At 38.8% G+C, this 21267-nt stretch overlaps 1 protein-coding gene across 11 annotated transcripts in view; it reads right to left on the bottom strand.

Annotated features, from left to right (window-relative positions):
• The window catches only part of ABLIM2 (actin binding LIM protein family member 2), a 126271-nt gene that overhangs the window by 51023 nt on the left and 53981 nt on the right, over positions 1-21267 (bottom strand). For all 11 annotated transcript variants that reach the window (XM_026034078.1, XM_026034077.1, XM_026034081.1 and 8 more), the window contains exons 5-7: positions 15684-15810; positions 14006-14099; positions 300-387 (exon numbers count right to left, since the gene is read on the bottom strand). In XM_026034078.1, coding sequence (XP_025889863.1) covers positions 300-387; positions 14006-14099; positions 15684-15810 — 309 coding nt within the window. The remainder of the gene's footprint in view (positions 1-299; positions 388-14005; positions 14100-15683; positions 15811-21267) is intronic.

The raw sequence follows: 21267 nt of genomic DNA, 5'->3' as shown, positions 1-21267 counted from the left end.
TAAATTAGCACCACAGAAAAACATATTTTTTAGTAAATGGAAACTTTTAAAATCTTTACTGTTATTACTTCCACCTGAAAGAAATAAAGAGTCAAGGGTAGAAGTTATGTGATTCATACTTGCTTTAGGATTTAAACAGGRAGCAAACTAACAGTAAATCAGAGGCATCAAAGACCATTTTGGTTTTGCTTTTCCTTTTTTTGTTTTGAAACAAGAAAACCTCCAAAACAACTCAGCCATGCTAGCAGGCACACGCAAGAGGGTAATGCTGCTGACTATAATGTGTTTGTTTTTTTTACCTTGAAGATACATTTCTTCTCCTTCTGCAAACATCTGACTGCACCTGACACATCGTGCGCAACTTGGATGATAATGCTTTTCTCCTGCCTGTTTGGAGGGGAAAGAAAAATACAGATAATTAAGATTAATGATCGATTTAGCAGATTTAGCATGAGAATATTTTTTCATTCTCTAGAATACAATTAATTAGAACAAATGAGTTAATGCCAGCTACTGATTAAAGCCACAATAGTTATTTTGATTTTAGATACTTTAGTTTTCAAAATGAAACTATGATCTTGACTTCACAAAAACACTAGTGAGCCATAGGTAAATCTATGAATTTACAGAGTAGAAACCATTTCATATAGAGAGCACTGTTTTCCCAATAAGCAATCATAATGTGCACCAATAGCTTAGGACAGGACTAAATCTCTAAACTTTCTCAGACAGGTTTCAACTGTTTCGCCATAGATTTCAGTATATATTTCAAGAAAAGAAATCTACAGGACATTAAAGAGTAAGGATTTGTCTATGGCAGAAGATTACTGTGCAGTACGGAAAGAAGTGGATTTGATCTTCAACTAACATCAGGATAAAAAGCCAAGATTCTTGCAGCAAGGGATTTATGCAGGAGATATGCAGCAAACTTCTCAGTAGCCTGGCCACGATCCAGTTCTGTGGCTAACTGTGGGCACCCCTGTGAGCTCTGGTGCCCACTGGCAAGGACAGCAGTACCACAAGTGAGCGTTGGTTTGAATGAGACAAAAACAGCATCCTAGGGACATCCAGGGAAGAGCTGAATTTCAGAATCTCCTCCCTCCTCTTCTACTCCAATTTTTTCTGGGCCAGACAGAATGGTTTTAGACTTGAAGTCAGTGCTCCATCCACTACAAACAAAAGCCTGCAGAGCAAGTATCCCTAAAGCCATCTGGACCCAGCAGAAGTCCTGCTGGAGTTAAAAATGAGCAGAGAACACGTTGTACGTAGAACAACCTGTCCACCCAGAAGAGGCTGAAAGAGCTGTTAGGATTTTGTGCAACTTTAACAAATTATTATCAACTATTAGCAGTCCAGTATCTAAACATGTTCTCACATTTCACTGTAAATTCAGTCTTTTCTTAACAGTCTATGTGCCTCTGTCCTTAATATGAAAGAAAAAAAATCTGTTATTGGCAAGAATCAATAAGATGCTGTTAGAAATTTAGCAGTGTTACTACAGGGATAACTTGCCTGATTATTTTTGACAGACAGAATATCAAAGTCTTCAGAGAGACTTCAAGAACATATTCTGGCTCTGGGGCTACTTTGCCATCTACATTATCAAATACAGGAATGTGACAAGGTAAGGTTAAAGAAGTCCTGAGTTTTACTTCCCCATGTTAGATTGTTTCACTCCTGAAAACTTGTTGCTGCGTGTATTATATCAGAAATAAGGATGAGCAACACATCACATGAGAATTAACATTTTGAAAACAATTTTGTTGCAGTTGACKCTCTGCTTTATGGCTCTACTGGTGCAGACTGCTGAGTTTTCTGCAACTTTAGAAAAGGAAAATCAACATTACTTAGTGTGAAGTATCAGACCTGAGGTTTAACACTATTGCCTGAGTGCAGGCTTAAGAACAAGTGAGGCATTAACTATAATTAATTCTGTGAATCATAGAATCACAGAATGGTTGAGGTTGGAAGGGACCTCTAGAGATCATCTAGTCCAACCCCCCTGCTCCAGCAGGGACACCCAGAGCACGGGGCACAGGGCGGCATCCAGGTGGGTTTGGAAGATCTCCAGAGAAGGAGACTCCACAAACTCCCTGGGCAGCCTGTGCCAGGGCTCTGTCACCCTCACAGTGAAGAAGTTCTTCCTCACATGTGGTTGAAACTTCCTGTATTTCAACATATACCCACTACCCCTTGTCCTATCACTGGCCACCACTGAGAAGAGTTTTGGCCCTCTCCTCCCTACATTCACCCTTCAGGTATTTGTACATATTGATCAGATCCCCTCTCAACCTTCTCTTCTCCAGGCTAAACAGGCCCAGCTTGCTTAGCCTTTCTTCATAAGACAGATGCTCYAGCCCCTGCTCCAGATCCCCATCTTTGTTCCTTTCCACTCCTCTCTGGAAACTTCACATCCCTCTTGTCCTGGGGAGCCCAGAACTGCCCCCAATACAGAGCAGAGCTGAGGAGAGGGGCTGGATCCCCTCCCTGGACCTTCTGGCAACATCTTCCTGATGCAGCCAGGATCCCATTGGTCTTCTTGGCCATGAGGACACAYTGCTGACTCATGGCTAAATGTGAAATATGAAGTTAAAAGCAGCACCATTTCCCTTGGAAGACTGGTATTACATGGACACTGCTAATACAAAGGATAGACTCGATTCAATCGATTTTGCCCAGCTCACACAATTCCCAGGCTGAGTATCTAGGGGAATTCAGTTACTCCTCTGAAAGCAGAAACCGTCAGAATGCATTTGGTGATAACCTGGATGCATCACAGAACAGAAGCTATATCCCCACATTTAAAAGCACAAGCAAGTATCATTGTAATTCACTCACTGGTGTAGTAACTACTATGTAATCACTCATCTTAAATGCCAGAGAGAGAATTTTTTTTAAATTTAGATATACTTAGAACAGACAGAAAAAAAAAAAATAGAGTATCCTTCTGCTCTGTCACTCACACCACAACAATTTGAACAGATTTTTCAGCATTACCTCCAAGTTACAATGGTACATATTCAAATTTTTCAAGTAACTCTAAGTGCTGACAGTACTTTTTTTGTTTCCTCCTTCTCTTTTTCAGTTGATGTTGCAGCCACCTAGCTGAAGCAGACACAACAAGACAGGGCAGATTCTTTAACCTCTGAAGTATTTAAAACAAATCATATGGTCTTTCTAAATGAGACCTGATAGTTGAATCTTAGGTTATGGACTTGATGCAGGAAATAAATAATATTACTCTCTAATATGGTTATACAATTTGATTATATACTCATGAATTATATTTAAACCAGGGACCTGGAATTTTAGATCTGAACATGCCCCATAACCTCATGAGGGTGCATATCAAGGTAGCTTTCATCCATGTTCATGTCTCTCTTCTCCTCAGACCACTTCAGCAGCTTCACCTCAGAAATGAACAATCAAGTTTCCAGCAGAATCCAGAAATTTTGTAAGCTTAGGGCAGCAACTGTTAAATGTTTTTGGTTTAGTTACGATGATGGCCTTATTATTTTTTTTCTTTTCTTAGTTATATTGACGTGAGGGAATTTAAAGCAGCAAACAAATTCCTAACCATATGGTTACTACTTCTTTGCACAGTTTGAAAGCTTAGTTTGACAGATTGTTGTCTCCGTGTTGCTAGTTTAATAAAATACCAACACACATACAGCATGGAAGCTGCAATACCCATCCCTGACAGATCTCTCCCTGTTCAGGGAGGACTACAAGGATCCCCCTCAAGAGCCTACATTTGCTTTAAGACTGCACCTAGACTTTGTGCCTCAGCATTCTGAGGTGAGGACAGTATTTTTCTGAATGTTAAATTGAAGATACATTTTCAGCTGCTGTTTCTTTCAATCTGAACAGCAAAGTGTCCTTGGAAACATAGTACAATAACAATATTTAAATTTCCCTTCAAATGACTGCAGCAGCTTTCCATAACTGCTGAGTCAAAGTCTCAGGGTATAATTTCAAGACTGACTCAAGAAGGTGCTTGCAAATGGGAGCCAGACTGTTCTGAACCACTCCATCCCCCAGCTAGGAAGGTCTGCTTGCAGAGGTAACACCTTTCTGTGGGGCAGCAGGGCTTTCGGTCTGGACGAAACACGGAATGGGCTCCCTCGGGAGCAGGAGCTACGGAAAACTGCAGCCCCTTCTGCTCTAGGCATGAGCTGCTACCTCTAATAGAGCACACAGGAAAGGAAAAACAGGAAAAAAAAAAAAGGAACAAAAAGCTCTGCAGCAATGTACATGAATTACCTTTTTTTCTCATTGCCCCTACCTTCAGGACTGAAGTAGATAGAAGACACAATGAACTTGGTGTGACAAATGTTAATTACTTCATTTAACGCATAGTTTGAAGACAGGAAGGAGGGCACTACTAGAGCGTGTACAGAACATGAAGCATTAAACAACTCTCAATGCTCAGCAAGCCAAAATCATTCACAGTGGAAGGAATAACCTGAACTACTTAAAGCTGAGTTCTGCATTGCCTGTCAGCACCCAGGAGAAGGATATTACATTATTATAGACAGCACCAGTGAAAAGCTCTGCTCAAACTCTGGCTATGGTAGAAATGACCAGTGAAGCAGCAGAATACACAGAAAATGATAWATTTAATAACCCTGAAGCCATTACCATGACATTAATGGCCTGGCCTCTCATGCAGTTGCTAAGAGTGCAAAACCCCAGATATCTATTTCCAAACACTAATAAATGAACACAAAACACACTGAAATCAAGATGTGCTTGATATATGTCATATTAAAAGGGAATTTCAAATTAAGATACAACTCCTTGGAAAATTAATCCTCTAAAGCTTTTCAGCTACATCTGTGCATTCATATGAGTAGAACTGGGGAGACAAAGAGCACCTAACTTAACCTGCTAAGGAAAGTTCATCATCTATCATTTTAAATTCAACATTGAGAAGCGTGTACTTTCACTGKGAAGTTTTTTTGGAATATACACTGAGCTCCTTTATATAACATTCGTTTTGTCACGCTTGTATTTCATCATTCATTTTTAAAATSAACATTATAACCAGACTATTTTTATCATTTTTTTTTCCTTAGGTGGCTGAAATGTATGGGAAACAGATAATAAATACAGGTATAAAAAAGAACTCTASATTTTTATGAACATCAATAAAGTTTTTGAATAAAATACAACACTTTTTGGATGCAGTCAGTCAATGCACTGATTTATAGAGACAAACTCACAATTTCTGTCAGTAAAAGCAGCCCACTGACTTTGGCTGAGCCAGRCTTCTAGCTCCTGCTCCCAGAGCTGGATTAGTTTTCATCTAGCAATCATGTCACCAAACAGCCCAGAACTGGACTGGAGTTTTCTTTCCAAGGTATTCTACCTAACCCAGCTGAAAACCAGGGGTTCTTCTTGCTTATGCCCCATTCCTGGCCACRGCATCAACATATGGTTATGGGCTTCAGTGCTAGAGACCGAGTAAAACAGTGGGTGCAGGCCTTTGTCTTTGCAGGTGCTGCTGCTGTGATTTCCAGAGCAGGATGTGGAAGCTGCAGCACCATCAGGCATGGCTCAACAGCTGCACTTACAACTCTGCGTTTGCACTGGCACCACCGCACTTTACATGCACCACGCTGGTTCCAGATGCTACCCAGCATCTTCAAACAAGGGAGGTGACGTTCACAAAATCAGACAGCTGTTGCTGCTTGTAGCAGAAAATCGTGCTCAGTTACTAGCGTTAAGTGTAGCCACACGCAATCCCCGCTCACATTTACAGCAAGGCCAGAACTTTGCATATGCTACAGAACACGTGGAAGAGTTAATCAGGAATAGTTGTATATAGCAATGGTTAGTAAACATCTGTCACGAGTCTGAAGGGACAGACAACACTGTCGACACAGGGGTAGTCAGCAAAACATCTATTTACTCTGCTACCTAACAGGGCTGTGGAGAGAAAAGTGAGAGAGGAGAGGCAGGGAGAGAATAAACCGAAGGATTGTTTTACTAATTCTCTTAGTCACAGTGGGCCTGACTCACCACTGAGTCATTTCAGCAGTGTGCCAGGGCAAACGGGCTTACACCAGCGTAGAAGTAGTGCAATGCTGTGAATTAATCCTTCTCCGAGGCTTCTCCTTGCTGGATTCATCTGTCACCCCAAGGATGCCAAGAGTCATGTGAAGTGACCAGCACATGCACCTGCAGCATTACGTACAGCTTTAGCTGTCTCACATGTGCAGTTATTTCATATTGTCTTAGCTCTGGCTCATCCCCCCGTGCTTTGCAGAGCCTTGAGACTTCCCACCCACMTCTGAGTCATTTTTACTGCCTCCCACACACTCTTTAGTCTTCCAGGTAGAAAGCGCAGAATCGAATGTACCAGCAGGGAYATTTATCTCAGACTGGTAGTAACTTACTGTGTGCTGAACTCTCAAAAGGAGAATTTCCTAATGCTTGGGAGAGAAATACGAAAATAATAAAAAATCCTAAAGGGAATAATTAAGAAAAAGATTCAAAAAAAAAAAATMAGGACTGTTAAAACCACAATTTCATTCTGTAATATCTGCAAATAAGTTCTGATTCACAGTAGCAGGCAGACAAGAGTTGAGAAAGACCAATTGTACCTTTTCTGACCAATCTGGTATGCAGTCCTATAAAAATGATCAGACATGCCTAAAAACACTAACTTTGTACTCTGTTGTCTTATGTAAGGTGCATGCTACTCCTTTTGTCTTCTACTCAGCTTTGCAAATTTTTCTTGCCACCCACTGAGACTTAAGAGGCTTCTGTTTTCCATTTGCTCAACATCCTCCTTCACTTCTTTTCAACTTTCCTCTCCCACTCCTTAAAACCCACTTCGGGGCCAACACAAGCTGCAGCTGGCTCTCACTTTTGCCATCCCTTGATGAGGGAGAGGGAGTGAACAAAGAACAGAAAGGTGACTTGGCCTCAATTTTGCAGCTGTTGGTTTAGCCCACCCATTTCAGGCAGGAAGAATGAAATGGCAGCCAAAATTGTACCGTCAGTATTATCATATTTCCATGCATGTTATCAAATGGAAGACAGCACAGACACAAGTACGGCTAACCTGATGCCTCATTTGATCCAGGCTGCAAACTGGATCAAATCCAGTGAGGATCAGTGAGGCTGATCCTCATTTGATCCCAGGCTGCAAACACCTGGGGCAGAAGCTGCCTCTCCTCACGTATCCGAATAAAAGCTGCTATTTTGGAACTCCAAACCTTAGGTCCCAAACTAGGACCTGCAATGTTACTACCACAGATGCATGACTGACTTCAGCAGYATTTCCCCAGGGTAGGAAGTTGCTAGCTCCATATTCATCAGCACTTTCCACCATCAAAGTACAATTCAAGAGCTCTTTCTTTGGGGTGAAAAAGGATTTCAAAGGAACACAAAAATGTTGGCAGGGGAAATTCTTGTATGTTCAAGGCAGCCTGCATTCCTGCTAATTACAGATGGCAGTTGTTACATGGGTTGGAATATCCTGGCAATACGTTATCAGCAAAGGCAACTGCCACAAGCACATTGAAGGGTGCTAGACAGAGCTAAATGTTAGGCCACTGCCATGGTTACTGCAGAGAGCTGGGGGGAGGCTGCTCTGCTGCTGGCTGCACCGTGGCTGCGTTGCAGGGCACGTGGGGAGGCAGCTGGGATGCTGCCAGGGTGCCCCAGGCACAGAGCAGAACACAGAGAAGTATCAAAGCAATTATGCAGAGCATGATGAGGAGGAACCGAAAACATCCCCAAAGTGCAATGTTTTACCTCGTCGGTATATCCAAATGCTGGCAAACAAGTACACGTTGGATGAGAAGGGAATGCATCGCCACAGCAACACGTTGCTTAGACAGACTCTCTAACGGGCTCGCTGTGTGCAGCTTGTACCCGAAGTTCAAATGGCACAAGGTGACCACTGAGATAACAGTTTCGATGCAAAATTATCTCAACTGATTAATAATGCTACATTTTTGCCTATTGAGAAGCTGTAGACCTCACTCTCCTGTCCTCCGCTTTCCAAGTCCCTCTAACATCCACAACCCCACACAGACACAAGTGCAAAGCAATGCACTTTCATGGACCTCTTCTGTGCATGCATGATCAAAGAAAGCAAAAAATTGGAAAAAAACTAAACTAAACATCCCGCAAGGATCATTCTTATCTCAGTATCAAGAACTTTATTTCAAGTCTTAAAGTTTGTTTTTTTTCTTTTTTTTAAATGTTTATTTATAAATAGGTTGCAGATTTTCTTACTTTGGTAAAAATGCATAGGCTTAAGCTATCAGCAAATTTTTTATTCAGGGCTTAATAAATAATCCCCCAAACTGACTTACAGGGTATTAATTATGTAAAGAGATTCTTTTAGTATTAATTTTTCCTGACATGTCAACAGCTCTGAGTTTTCATAGTTCATGTAATTAATATAAATAGGCATAGCTCCCCTTCTTTTTCTGGGGAGAAGAGGCTGTTGATGGAGGGAAAGTGYGAGGGTGCAAGGAAGGCAAGGTGAATAAATCCAAATTATTTGAACAGATTTACAGAAAAGGCAAAAATCTAAGGTCAAATGCATTTTCATTGCTATTTTTATGCTTGTTGATAATACATTTAATTATGTCTGTATTAAAGCAAAAAGACACTGTGATCTGTATTCTTAATATTTAGTCTAACTCAGCTGATTAGCAGTTAACATTTACCCAGCCAAATTCAGACCCTATGCAAAGATGATTACCTCGCCTTTGCAAACCAGCAGGCTCCGACAAACGCAAGTGGCACCAAAACAGAGARCATTATCAAACTGCAAAACATGCTATATCTCCAGAAATGCTATTCACTAAAAGTGCTAGTTAATATATTTCCTACCTTAGTTGGTTTCCTTCTGCAAGAGCTAAAGCCGATTTATTTAGACGTATCTTTTTCAAGAGTTTTCCTTTTCTTCTCTCGCGATGGGAGAAGACTGGCGTAGAGAGCAGTTTCTAAGTGAGGATTAGCACTGACACTTGGATGCTTCTGCTGCTTTGACAGTCTTTTCAAGATTGTCCATGCTACAGGAAACACTCTGTTCATGTAGAAGGAGCCCCTTTTGCTGCGTGTTTCGGTATTAATGCCTATATTATAAGCTGCTGAAGTACCTTTCACACATCACCAGGTTTTTGTGGCTAGTGAAACAGCAGGATAACAGGCATTGCAGAATGAACCATTATTCCACACTGCAGGCAGGAATCTGTACACCCTGCTGCAAGGAATTAGTCTCGTCTCGGTGCTATACAGAGACTTTTGTAAGGGAAAAGCTACTGATTTACAAAGTTGCTGTGGCTGCAAACACAAAGAGCTSGACCTTAGGGCAAGTAAAAAAACAAACAAACAAACCACACAAACACACAAAGGCTCATTTTTAACTAATAAATCACTGAGGTATAATTGGCATTTAATTGGCACATCTAGCCTGTAATCTTGAATTGACATTTCTGGTCCATTGTCTACTATCTACCACATTTGGTTCCGCATTTTAAACAACATTATAGCTATGATTAATAGATTCAAAGAGATATTGATTATGCCTTCCTAGACACTTGCACATACATGTAAAATAGAAAAATGTTAACCCTTTTTTCCCCAGCATATACTGAGCACTAGGCTGCCTTTTGTCTGGACGCCAGCTGTGTGTTTAAGCAAAGGACAAGGCCAGTTTCACCAGTTTCTATAGGACACACTTAAGCCATAAGCATGTAGCTGTAAATCATGGGACAGCTGAAGACAGAAATCTAGTCTAAAGCTAAAAATATGCCGCAGTGTTTAGAGGAGCAATTGGGGGTTGCATGTAAATAATCCCCAAGAGTCCTTTTGCAAAGCATATCCTCCGGGGTGTTACTTTGTCACCTTTATTCGTGAAATTCAAAACACTAGTGGGCAGCGGAGGAARATGGGTTTGTTTATGAGTGATGGCTACAGTGAGTTGTGGAGGGCAGGGACCAGGCAGCTCCCCCAAGCAAGCCCTGCATTTCCATCCCCGTGCAAGCGGCCACCTCGCCTTCTGCAACGCAGAACTAAGAGCAATTAAGACTATTGTCCGTGTAATTCCCATAGAGTCCATCAGAAGAAAAGGAGAAAATCCAAAAAGCTGAAAATCAATCAGCTTTAATCAGAAGAGTTAGTAACTATAAGCTGATCATGTACAAATACAGAGGCTGTGGTTCTGAGATGAAGTTTGTCACTAGCAGCAGTTTCGACATCTAGACCTTCTTTCAAATGATGATTTACAAATGAAACAAAATATATTTGTGTTTTTTTTTTTTTTTAAGATTTCTTTAAGCACACCCCATCCATGCCCACCACTGCTGTGAAAAGGGAATCCAGGCATGGGCCCCATAAGAGCCAAGAGGAGCCCTGGCTTCTCATGTGGGAAGGACAAACAGGTAGGGAACCTCCATCTCCATTTTTCTGGTAAAACAAAACTAGAAAATTGATTAAAAATCCTCAAATAAATGGAAACTGTCTTCCAAGGCAGTTGTACCAGGCTCTAAGTTATCATGCAAAACACAGTATTTTTCTTTAAAGGCTCTTACATTCATTTTGTCTGTCTTTATGACATGCTTATTAGCACAGCTTGATATTTTAATTAATAAATAGCTGTTTGAGTTATAGAAAAAGAGAGAAAAACATATTTTTAGTGCCAGATGCAGAGAAACAGACTACAGCAAGACAAAAGGGAAATGGCTGGTCATAAAAAATCAACAGCTTGGTATATTAAAATGTATTTTTTCTGCATTGTTTCATGTTAGCAATTTCTGAATTTGGAACAGTTATACTATAAACATTAAAATATACCTTTCTTCCTCCCCAAACTTTTTTTCCAGTTGTACTGCTCTTTGTTTAAGTCAAACTATCCCTGATCTGCCCTTTTTGTAGCTTTTTCAGTGCAAGCTCCTGGGGTAAGTGAATTGAGGATGAAGAAAAGGAACAAGAAGAGAATAAACAGAACTATGATGTATTTAAGCCCACTTACTGCATGGAATGGATTTGATCCTCAGCAAATAGGCTAAAGGAAGGGTTTAAGTAACTAAATCATCATTGTATTTGGCTGACAATCTACAAAAGCAGACGTATTTTTATAAGTTATCAGTAATTGACACTACTTGACTCTCCCTTCCTCTCCTGCTGAATAAACATGCAAAATGACCAAGTGTTGGAAAAGGAGGCAATATTAAAAATCTAGACACAGAAGAATTGTGGAAGCAGGTGTCCTGCTGACGTTATCACAGCAATCAGAGACAGAAAAAATCCTATTAGGTCATCGAGCCCCTCCCTTTGTTATTGCAGGACTGCTCCCTAACAAAGATTTTCCAGTGCCCTGTCCAATTGAGTTTTAATACGAGCGAAGAGATGGCTTGCAGCAGCTCCCTTGGAAAACTGGTTCACTYTTAATAAGTATCACAGGCGTTAACAGCAATTGCCCTATTTGCCCTATAATTCCTGTTAATCTCCAGATTATAATCAATATCATAAAGATACTGAAAAGTGTTTCAGGATTCCAGAGAATTCCATGAAAATCTCCTAAAATGTAGCCGTGTAGCCATGGCTACTTTTTCTTTTTTCTGTCTTTGTGACTAGGCAATACATAAATAGACCACGCAGCTGACTTGTGACAAGCAAATGCCAAGGCGGATGTTAGAGAAACCAAAGATATCAGCCCTAATTCCAAGCCTTCACAGCAAGTCTGTCTGTCACAAATAAACAATAAATGATTTAGCAGTGTTAGGTACAGATACAGGCACTGTGTTCTTTCAAATCTGGATGTTTAGGCCATGGTTATTAGTCTAGCCTCCTAACGAAATGAGATGCATGTACTCATCTGCTCATCTGATTGTTCTCCACTAGTAACTATGGAGCTTAGTGTCCATTTCAATTGTTACACTACATGATAGAGGACATAAATCCATATTTATATGTCATTAGTTTTCTTGTACACAAACCAACCACTTTTTGTATTACTTTATGAAAAGAAAGTTCTAGACCATAAMATTTCCAGATTTAGTAACAAACCTCCAGGCATTGAAGGTCAAYATGGTCACTCTCTGCTTCATACTAACTTCATCATTTCTTGCCTATCTGCTAGTGACATTTTCTGATGCCACTGTGTTTTTACAAACTGCAAAAGTCCTTTTTCTCCAACTTACCTGCCCTGCTCTTCTTTTAGTTTTTAGTATCTTATACCTCTTGCATCAGTATTTTTCCATTGTTTAATGTCACTGACTTCAACCAAAGTTACTACCACAGAAAGACTTTGCATGAGTATCAAGCAAGACTGCTGCATTTTTATCAGGGCACCATTGGGTAACAAGCAGAAGTAGGGAGACACATGCACAGTAACTGAAATCATTACCTTGACCTACAACAAGCTGATGATATTTCGCAGCTTCTCTGGAAAAGCCATATGTAATCAGAGGCAGTGAAGCTACGGCTGTGAAGATGGAAGCTACTGCCACTGATGGTCATTAAAGAATGATCTTTCCTCAACTTTTTTGTTGCCCAACTACATTAAAAACAAGGAATTCTGTCATGCTGCCCAATATGCTCTCTCCAAGCAACTGGAGGGAATGGATACAACCCCGTGTACCCCTAGATCCCACAAAACAAACARAACACTGTCACCCCACACAATTTTGTTTTATCTTTCTTCTTTTCTACAATCACATAGCCATGTAAGGGCCTAGCTCTTAGCCACTTCTTACCATATGCCACTGTCTGACCAAATTAAGAGTAAATTCTACCACTTAAGAAGAGATTTTCTGTACAGATTTTGCAAGACAATTAAGAACTAGGCCAGAAAAACATTTATGTACTATGAAGCCAAGAGCAATGGGTAAAGCTGGAGATTTTGTTCTTCACCTATGCATTTCTCACTCCCTATAACCTGCTGTGGTTGATTGACTTGTCTGCTTTTTCACCACATCAAATGTGAAGCAATTGTCTTTGCTCACAAAGCCACCCCTACCCACCACTTTTTATTCAATGTCAAAAGACTGATTGTCAAAGCTTCCACTGGTTACCCTTTCTATTTTTGAAGGCTGTATTTTCTCCTCGTTTGCATCTCCCACTTGAGAGAGCTGACTGTAAATAGCTAAAAAGATGTCTTTATGCTCTTTTAAATCTCTTATTTGAAATCTRTTTTCCTAATATGCACTAACACTATGCTGTGTTGTGCCAATGAGTATGGATTCACGGATTCCTTACACTTGTTTCTCAATGGTTTCTACAGCTAGTATTGCCTACCTCTGGCATAGTTAAAAGTCTGCGCATGACTAACAGCGATTCTTTTTCTGACAGAAAAATTTGCCTTCCTTTTAGTTCCAAGYTACCTGAACTCATCAACAGCAAAGACTGAACTGGGCAATCACCTTGATCCCCAAACTGGTGACACGTACCAAGATGAAGGAAAAAGCAGAAGGAAAATCTGGGTAAATTTTAACATTGACTGGACAACTATGCACTTAGATCCTGGCATAAACACATGCAGATTGAAGGAAAATACTCATTTCTAAATTATGCAGAAATGATTTTTGGATAAAGTACACACATCCACCTTCACTAAACATCTTCCTTTCTTTTTAAAACAACAGACTCGCATAGAAACCCATTTCTGAGTGCAAAGATACATTTTGAATGATTCAGCATTTTTTCAGCAGTTCCATACTAACTCTGGAAAATGGAAAATGGAATCAGAAAGTAGAATTTATGACAGCCTAAGTATTAAATTGTGCTTGATAACTTGTTTGCTTACTATTTCTTCTACCTGAATGTTCTCCAGTACCACAATTATCCATTTAAGAAATATATGCCTCATCAGACCATTAACAAATAGAAAAGAGTTGTATAAAAAGTTCCTTGTATTTCATAAAACTAACATTACAGTGTTGCATTAACACTCATTTTTGAGCATATGAATACACATAAATGAGTAGGTCTCTCTGTATACTTTGAGAGCTGTTCAAGGTGAGAGTCTCCTTACCTCAAGCACTCTTCCTGTGATATACTTTTCACAATTGTCACATCTGATACCAAACTTTGCATGATAGTCCGTTTCACAGTATGGAATGCCATCTCTAGGGAAAAAATGACAGACAATATGGAGATTAGGTTAAATGGAATTACAGGTGGTCTGGCAGACTTCACAGCTGAAGTTTGTTCACATTTCAATGGACATTGTTTATGGATTTATCCCCTGCTAAATCCAGTATTTACTATTTTTTAAAGAAATTGAATAGTCAATGTATAGGAAATACCTGATCCTCCATATCTGATCCCCAGCCTTCCAAGGGCACCACAATTCCACTTTACTGTTTTGTCACCAAATTCAGCACTCTCTTCCCTCCCAGCCACAACATTAGATGGTATCCCAATTGTGGCTTAACTACTATAAGTGACTTTTAATCTAAAAATTCAAAGATTAAAAGTGGTACTCTTAGCTTTTATTCCAAACAACCAGAACCAAAGTGCCTGCAATATTACTCTGAATTAATATATCTGTTAATCTGCTTCCTATTACTGAGCAAGGCAAATATCTATCTATCTATCTATCTATCTATCTATCTATGCTGCCATCCGTTAAAATAATGGCTACTCCAGAGACATACTAGGATATTAACTTAGTTTCTAAAAAGCATATTTTCCTTAGAAGAGGTAAAGAGATGTTTTAAATAAAATCTATCAAAATCATGTATTTAGCTCAATAAACTGATGAATGAAAAAAACTTATTGCTGAGAAATATGGAGACATCTCTTCCTCCYACTTGAAAGTACAAATTCAGTATAAATTATGTTCAGCGTGTTAGTGCATAACATGCTAAAAGACCCCACCATCAAATAGATTTATTAGCACAGGAATAATTTGTGTGGACCTTCCTCTAGAGAAACATAAAAATTAATTTTATAGCATAAATGTTGGATTGCTTAGAGAATAACCCATAAGTTCTCATAATAATTAACTGAAATAATTGAAGCAGGGATGTTTCTTCCACTGAATTGTTTTGTTTGGCTTTCAACTGTTTTTCAGAGAGGACTTTGTAATAAATATATCTTTACAGCTTAAGGGTTTTTTTGTTGCTGAAAAACAACCAAGTGCTGTACTGAAACACAGCACAGTAGCATGGAATTTGGGATAATGTAAGGTTTTATTTAATAATATTTTGCATTAGAGGTTTTCCCAATTTCCAGTGCCAGCTGTGAAATTAGATGTTATACTTGTATTAATGTAAACCCAAAGACATATTGAATATCAGCGAGCCAATGGGTCTGAAAGTCCACTATGTCTGAACATAAGAGCACTGGGGACTGAGCTATTTTTTGTTTGAGGACAATTTCATCACAGACCAATCTCCTCTAAAGAGGAAGCAACTCTCTGTTGCCCTGGCCAGGGATAGGCCTGTATCACACTGGCCTGATCTGAGTGCTGGCACAGAGCCTGGTCTGTGTGTGCTTTTTGCTGACTCCCATCACTGTTGTCAAATTCAGTCTGAATTTGGCATCTTTCTTATGGAAAACATACAGAGAAAAGCTTGACATCAATCTCTAATCTTCTACCTAACCCCAAAGAGCGATGAAAACCTAAAGCATCTGCAACACCAAACTAACCGCTYTGCATCAAAAGAAGACTAAAAATGAGATAAGATGCCCTGATTTCCACTTACTTGCTGATGTACTCTGCATTCAGTAGCTTGCCACACGTATTGCACTTAAAACAACCCAAATGCCAGTGCTTGTCCAAAGCGACCAGCGATTGCCCGTTTTTTATTTCTGAACCACAGCCCCCACAATCTGCAAGAGAGAAATCCAGTATGAGCAAATCACATATTGGAAATAATCAGGCAACACTACGGGTTGGGTTGCTGCAGTGCAGGACTCCCTTGGTGTCATAGAAACAGCTCGGTCGGGCTCCAGAGCTGGTGGATGACAAGTGGTGCAGACCTCATGTTGCTGAAAGACATGAGTCATTCAAAGGCAAAAATAGTAACTTAGGTTTCCTTAATGATTTAGGTTTTACTTTAACTCACTTACACTGYCTTTAAGAGAGATGGAGTCTTGCTAACCAGCTGCTCACATACCATAAACCAGCCCAGTAAAGTTAATAAAAATGACGTGAAAGTCTTGAGATTAAAATCCGTACTTGATTCTTCTTATTAGACTTTGCTTCTGGATTGAACAGTGTAACTCATATTTCAAAATTCTTGSAATTGTGTAAAGAAAAACAAGTTGAAAATCTGATGTGACTGAAGTGCATTACAAATTCCTCAATATCGGTGTTATGAATGATGGCTGACCATGTATTTATTATTTATATAACATCTATGTAAAATTAAGTATAAATCTTTAAAAAATTATAAGTTAATTTAATTTAAAAATTATAACAATATATATTTATATAAAATATATATATATACATTGCTATTATATAAATTTAATTTATAAGAAAATGAAATGTAAACCATAACACACACTAAACTATATTGATTAAGCAGGATATATAYGTAGTAGCTCTATATTCCCCAGAAAAAAATAATTCAGGGTGAGGGTTTCTCTTTTTTTTTTGGGGGGGGGGGGAAAGGGGGGCATTACACAGGTAAACTCCTACTTGCCAGGCCAATAGACCACCACTTAGTACCCTTAACAGAGAAGCTACAGCCTTGCTGCACAGTTTAGACATGAGATTTGAGATTTATCTTGTTCTCTCTATCCTAAACAAACCCAATAATTATTAATTAATTAATTAATATAATATAATAATATAATAATAATATAATATAATAGTTCATAGTGCCCATCTCTCATTCACATTGTTCTCTGCAGACCCAGAGGTCTATGTGCAATTTCTTAGAAAATGTTAAAATATTCAGCATATATGGAAAAAAAGTGTCAAACATCAATGATTCTAGCATCCACTATCTCAATAATCTTTCTAACTTTCTATCTGATCTTATATGAAATAATGTATTTTTGAGGAATTCTTCATGCATACCAACAATATGCACCAACAAGAGAAAAAGCAAAATCTGGAAGGTCCTTCACAAGTCATTTAGAGATGTTGAAGAAGAAAACAAATACGTCTTCCATGGAAGAGAAAGATTCACATAAGCATAAAAGGATTTATCTAATTATTAAAAAAAAACACCTCTAAACATAGCATTTCATTAAATGCTTTAACCATTTTTCTTCAAAGTTTTCTGAATTAAGATTCTTCTTAACTGATTACATGACCGTAGCAAGATACCATGGAAGTGCAGTCCACATGTCCCAACGACATGTGGAGCTCAGATCAGAAGGGTTGAGATTTGCTAACAGAAGAGAGAATTTGGGTGCGGGCCTGGATTTTCTCCCAAAAGACAATCCTTTAGTATCTATTCTTTAACTGCAAACAGAAATTTGTTAGTGATCTGTTCACCAGAGGTTTATCTGGCAGGTAAACTAATTTAATCCCACTGGGGGAAGTTTTATTCTACTATCTTAATAGAACACAGCACACTCAGATGTCATTCACCTTTCATCTTCTTTCAGCTTGGGTGGGCAGAGATGCAGCATTTCGTGTGTTACTATTTTTTTGCTTTCTTTTTCCCCCCTTCTTGTGCTGTTTTCACTATAAAGTTCCAGATAATTAAAAACAAATATTGTGGTTACTATGACAATAGTGGAATTGATGTGGTGTCATTGTCTTCCTGTTTGGAAGTAGCATCCTTTAGTGACTCACTCCATTTCAACCAATAACTACAGGATATATCAATTTGATGCTAAATGCTGATATTCTTCCTTAAATAGTTTTTCAACATCATCAGCATCACAAAAGCTTTTCAACGCTAGCATTTTACAAATTAAATAGAGCAGATAGGTGTTTATACAATAATAAAAAGATTCAAGGGCTCCGGCAAAAGGCAAATACTTGACATTCCTTGTTTCCTCCAAACGTTAATACAGAAAGGAGATCATAACCACATGGAAAAGATGAAAATAGAAGCACTGGTCAGAGAGGGCAGCAATGTTGGGAGCTCAGCAAGCCCCAAGAGATCTCTTGAAAGCATTTTTGAGCTGAATTCAGAGATGAATAGGCTGAYGAATAACACTGCATCATGTCTATCTTGAAATGATGGGCCCAGAGCAAAACCTAACAGCAGGTCAACATAYTATTTGCTCCTTGACTCAGCTTGCTTGAAGACTAATGCTTTTGTTCACTACTTACTTTTACAAAAAGAACCATTAATTTAAAACATCAAGGTCTTTTTCCAAGAAGACAGCTAAAACGGTGGGACACAAATTCCATTTATTGCCTGACATAGTTTGCAGCGTAATTACAGACAGTCTTTTTGGACTTTCTTTTTTTGTGGCCTAACCAAGATGTTTCTGACTCTGTCTAGTCCTACCACTATCGAAACAACTTTGTTAGCCTAAGGATTAGCAAGTGCCTGGAAAACTGCTGTTATCATATACTGTTCTCTCTTTTTTTTTTTTTCTGAATATTTTTAAAATTTTTACTTTTTTTTTTTTTTGACATCTGGCTATCTTTCTATATATTCTCATTGGTCAAAATTTGACATATCCTGCTCTGTATACATACACAGATAGCTGCAAGGACACTTGCACCTACAACTATTTGTGACTATACTATAACTTTTCCCTTTGATGCTACTGTTCCCCACATCATGGCTGGATCACGCCAGGCCACGCTCAAAGTGGGGTCGTAGAAGACAAAGAATACAAATAGTCAAGGAAGATATTTACCTGGGATTCTCACAACATTGGTCAATAGCTCAATCTACACCATAGGGACCTCAGTTTACTGTTGGAGAAGTCTTAGTATTTACCAGTCTACCCCTGCCACTATAATATCTTTGGGGAAGCAGAGCTGATCAGGCACAGGCCAAGAACCAGATCAACTTCCTTTACATGCCCAGCCTGCTCACTGACAGAAATTAATCAGTTTTAAACAAAGATCCTGATCCAAGTGCCATTGTAGCCTGAAGAAAGATTGCTTCCATTTCTAATGAGATTTAAAGTAGGCCTCATGTGAGGTTTAAATACTTGCATATGTTTAAGATTTTATTCATGGAAAGGCTAACCTTCTACTTTCAAAGGTCAAGTTTTGCCACCAAGATCACTCCCTTCAAGGGAAGATCTGTCCATGTAGAKTGAAATATTATAATATGCAACAAAACTGTAATTCTAAGAACAGAATTTTACTTTGCCCAAGTGCAGAAAACAAAACCAACTGGAAATAAAGCTGTAGGCAATCTGCAGCAAAAACGAAGAATAGCTAGCCCAGAGGAATAAGCAATTGCTAGATCTTGTGCTCTGTCCTCACTATCAGTCAGACTTCAGAAAAAAAAAAAAGGTATTTTAGTCAGCATCCCTAAAGGCTTTATTTGAACTAAAAGCAGAATATTTGATTTTGAATTTGAGCACAAGAGTCTTGCCATCTCTTTTCACAGGCAGTAACTTTACAGAGGTCAATGGTGCTGTACTTCAAGAAGATGGGAGTTCATTTCCAAAGAAGCTGGCAGTTTACTACTTTTGAGTGTATTTCCTCTTGCCCATAAAGGTCGTGTTATATCATTGTTCACTAAAATATGGGCATGCCTACAGTATATGAAATGAGATCAGAATAAAAATAACTATAGCTGTATCTACTATTTTTCAGCTTTCAGACTGTAGCAATACATGAACTCCCAAGCAGAAACATTATTTTCCAAAGTTACTTCTTTCATTCTTTCATTCAATTCTTTACTACTTTCCTTAAAACATGACAGAAAAAGCTACTATCAGTACAAATATCTTGACATGCACTGGATTGTTAGCCTAAAGTACAAATTTTGCTGACATTAGCAGTTAAGTTTTGTTATTCAGTTCATAGGTAAAATTATTACAAATCATTTGTCTGAAAAATGAATATAGATTTCAAAGAAGACAGAATTAGCTGTCTTTTATGACATTCATGACATTGGTGTGTATGTGGGGCCATGTTACAGTGCCAGTCAAGCCCTGTCTGGCTATAGCAACGCAGTTCTAACACTCTGCTGGGTGCTAGAAGAATTTGAACATCTTAGTGGGCCTGGCTAGCTGAAGAGCTACCTTTTTAGCAACTACATCCTTAGGGGGAGAGAATGTATACTGGGCAAAACAACATACATTTAAAGGATTCTGTATCACAGATAATCAGATAATTGAATGAACTTCTGTCAGTACTCAAGCAGGCAAATAATTTCCATTAAAGTCAGCATCGATTTTCCCATGAGAAAAGATGGTACATGCAGATGACATGCTGTTTAAGAGCTCATCTGCAAATGCAGCCAGCCAAGATGGATCAGACTCATGGCTCCTGACGAGGATGATCTACCAGGGAAGTACCTGACAAGAGAAGAAAGCACCTAAAAGAGAGGGCGATTAATTCTCAGTTTTAGCAAGAGGAGAATCAGTGCAGGGTCTCTCACACGGCAGCCTTTGTTGATAAACTGAAGAACCGAGATGGTGAAGGCTTTCAGAGGGAGACATTTCTCACTGGAGTGGGCTCTATTCTTTATATATAAAGATAATGCAATTTATTCAGTCATACTGAATGCTTGATGTGATGTGACAGTCATCAAAAATAAGAAGTCCTATTTCTGCCTTGCTGTTTAATTAAATTTTTGTACTGCTTTTTTGAAAAGGCAGTGGTTGAATGTTGTTGGGTGGCAGCTTACAAACAAATCAACATACTACCTAATAGAGAGTCCAGAGGAACAATGCAGCTCTCAGACATCTGTTTCACTGTAAAAAGTATGATACGAATGAACTACTCTCCAGCTCTGTTAGGTTTCTATCTCCTAATAGCACATACTTACTACTAAGGTCAATGCAAAAGTCTGTTGGGTGCCTTTGCATATATCAACTTCCCATACAGCATTTAGATACATAAATATGTCACTGACATCTTTGGAATCAATCCTGGAACACATACAAAGGACAAAAATCTCATGATTTTATTTCAGCTGGAGTTAGAGTAAATCCTCAAAAATATTAACATCTGCATGACTCCTCCAGATATTTTGCTTTAATCTAGTTTTAATCAAATATTCTGTGTGTTCCTGTGTATTCTTAACTCTGCAATGGCAGTACTTTGTGTCTTTTATTTTTTATCAGACTTATTGGAAAACTGACATATTTTTTCACATGACCGTGTTGTCTTGACTTCTTGACTGCATTGATTTCTTGGCTGCATTTAAGCAGCAGAGTGGTAAAGGCTCTCATTTCAAT

Source organism: Nothoprocta perdicaria, unplaced genomic scaffold (assembly GCF_003342845.1).
Source record: "Nothoprocta perdicaria isolate Ctin4 unplaced genomic scaffold, notPer1 scaffold_14, whole genome shotgun sequence".
Lineage (NCBI taxonomy): Eukaryota > Metazoa > Chordata > Aves > Tinamiformes > Tinamidae > Nothoprocta > Nothoprocta perdicaria.
Note: the sequence above shows the minus strand (reverse complement) of the source record. Positions and strands in the feature narration are given on the sequence as shown.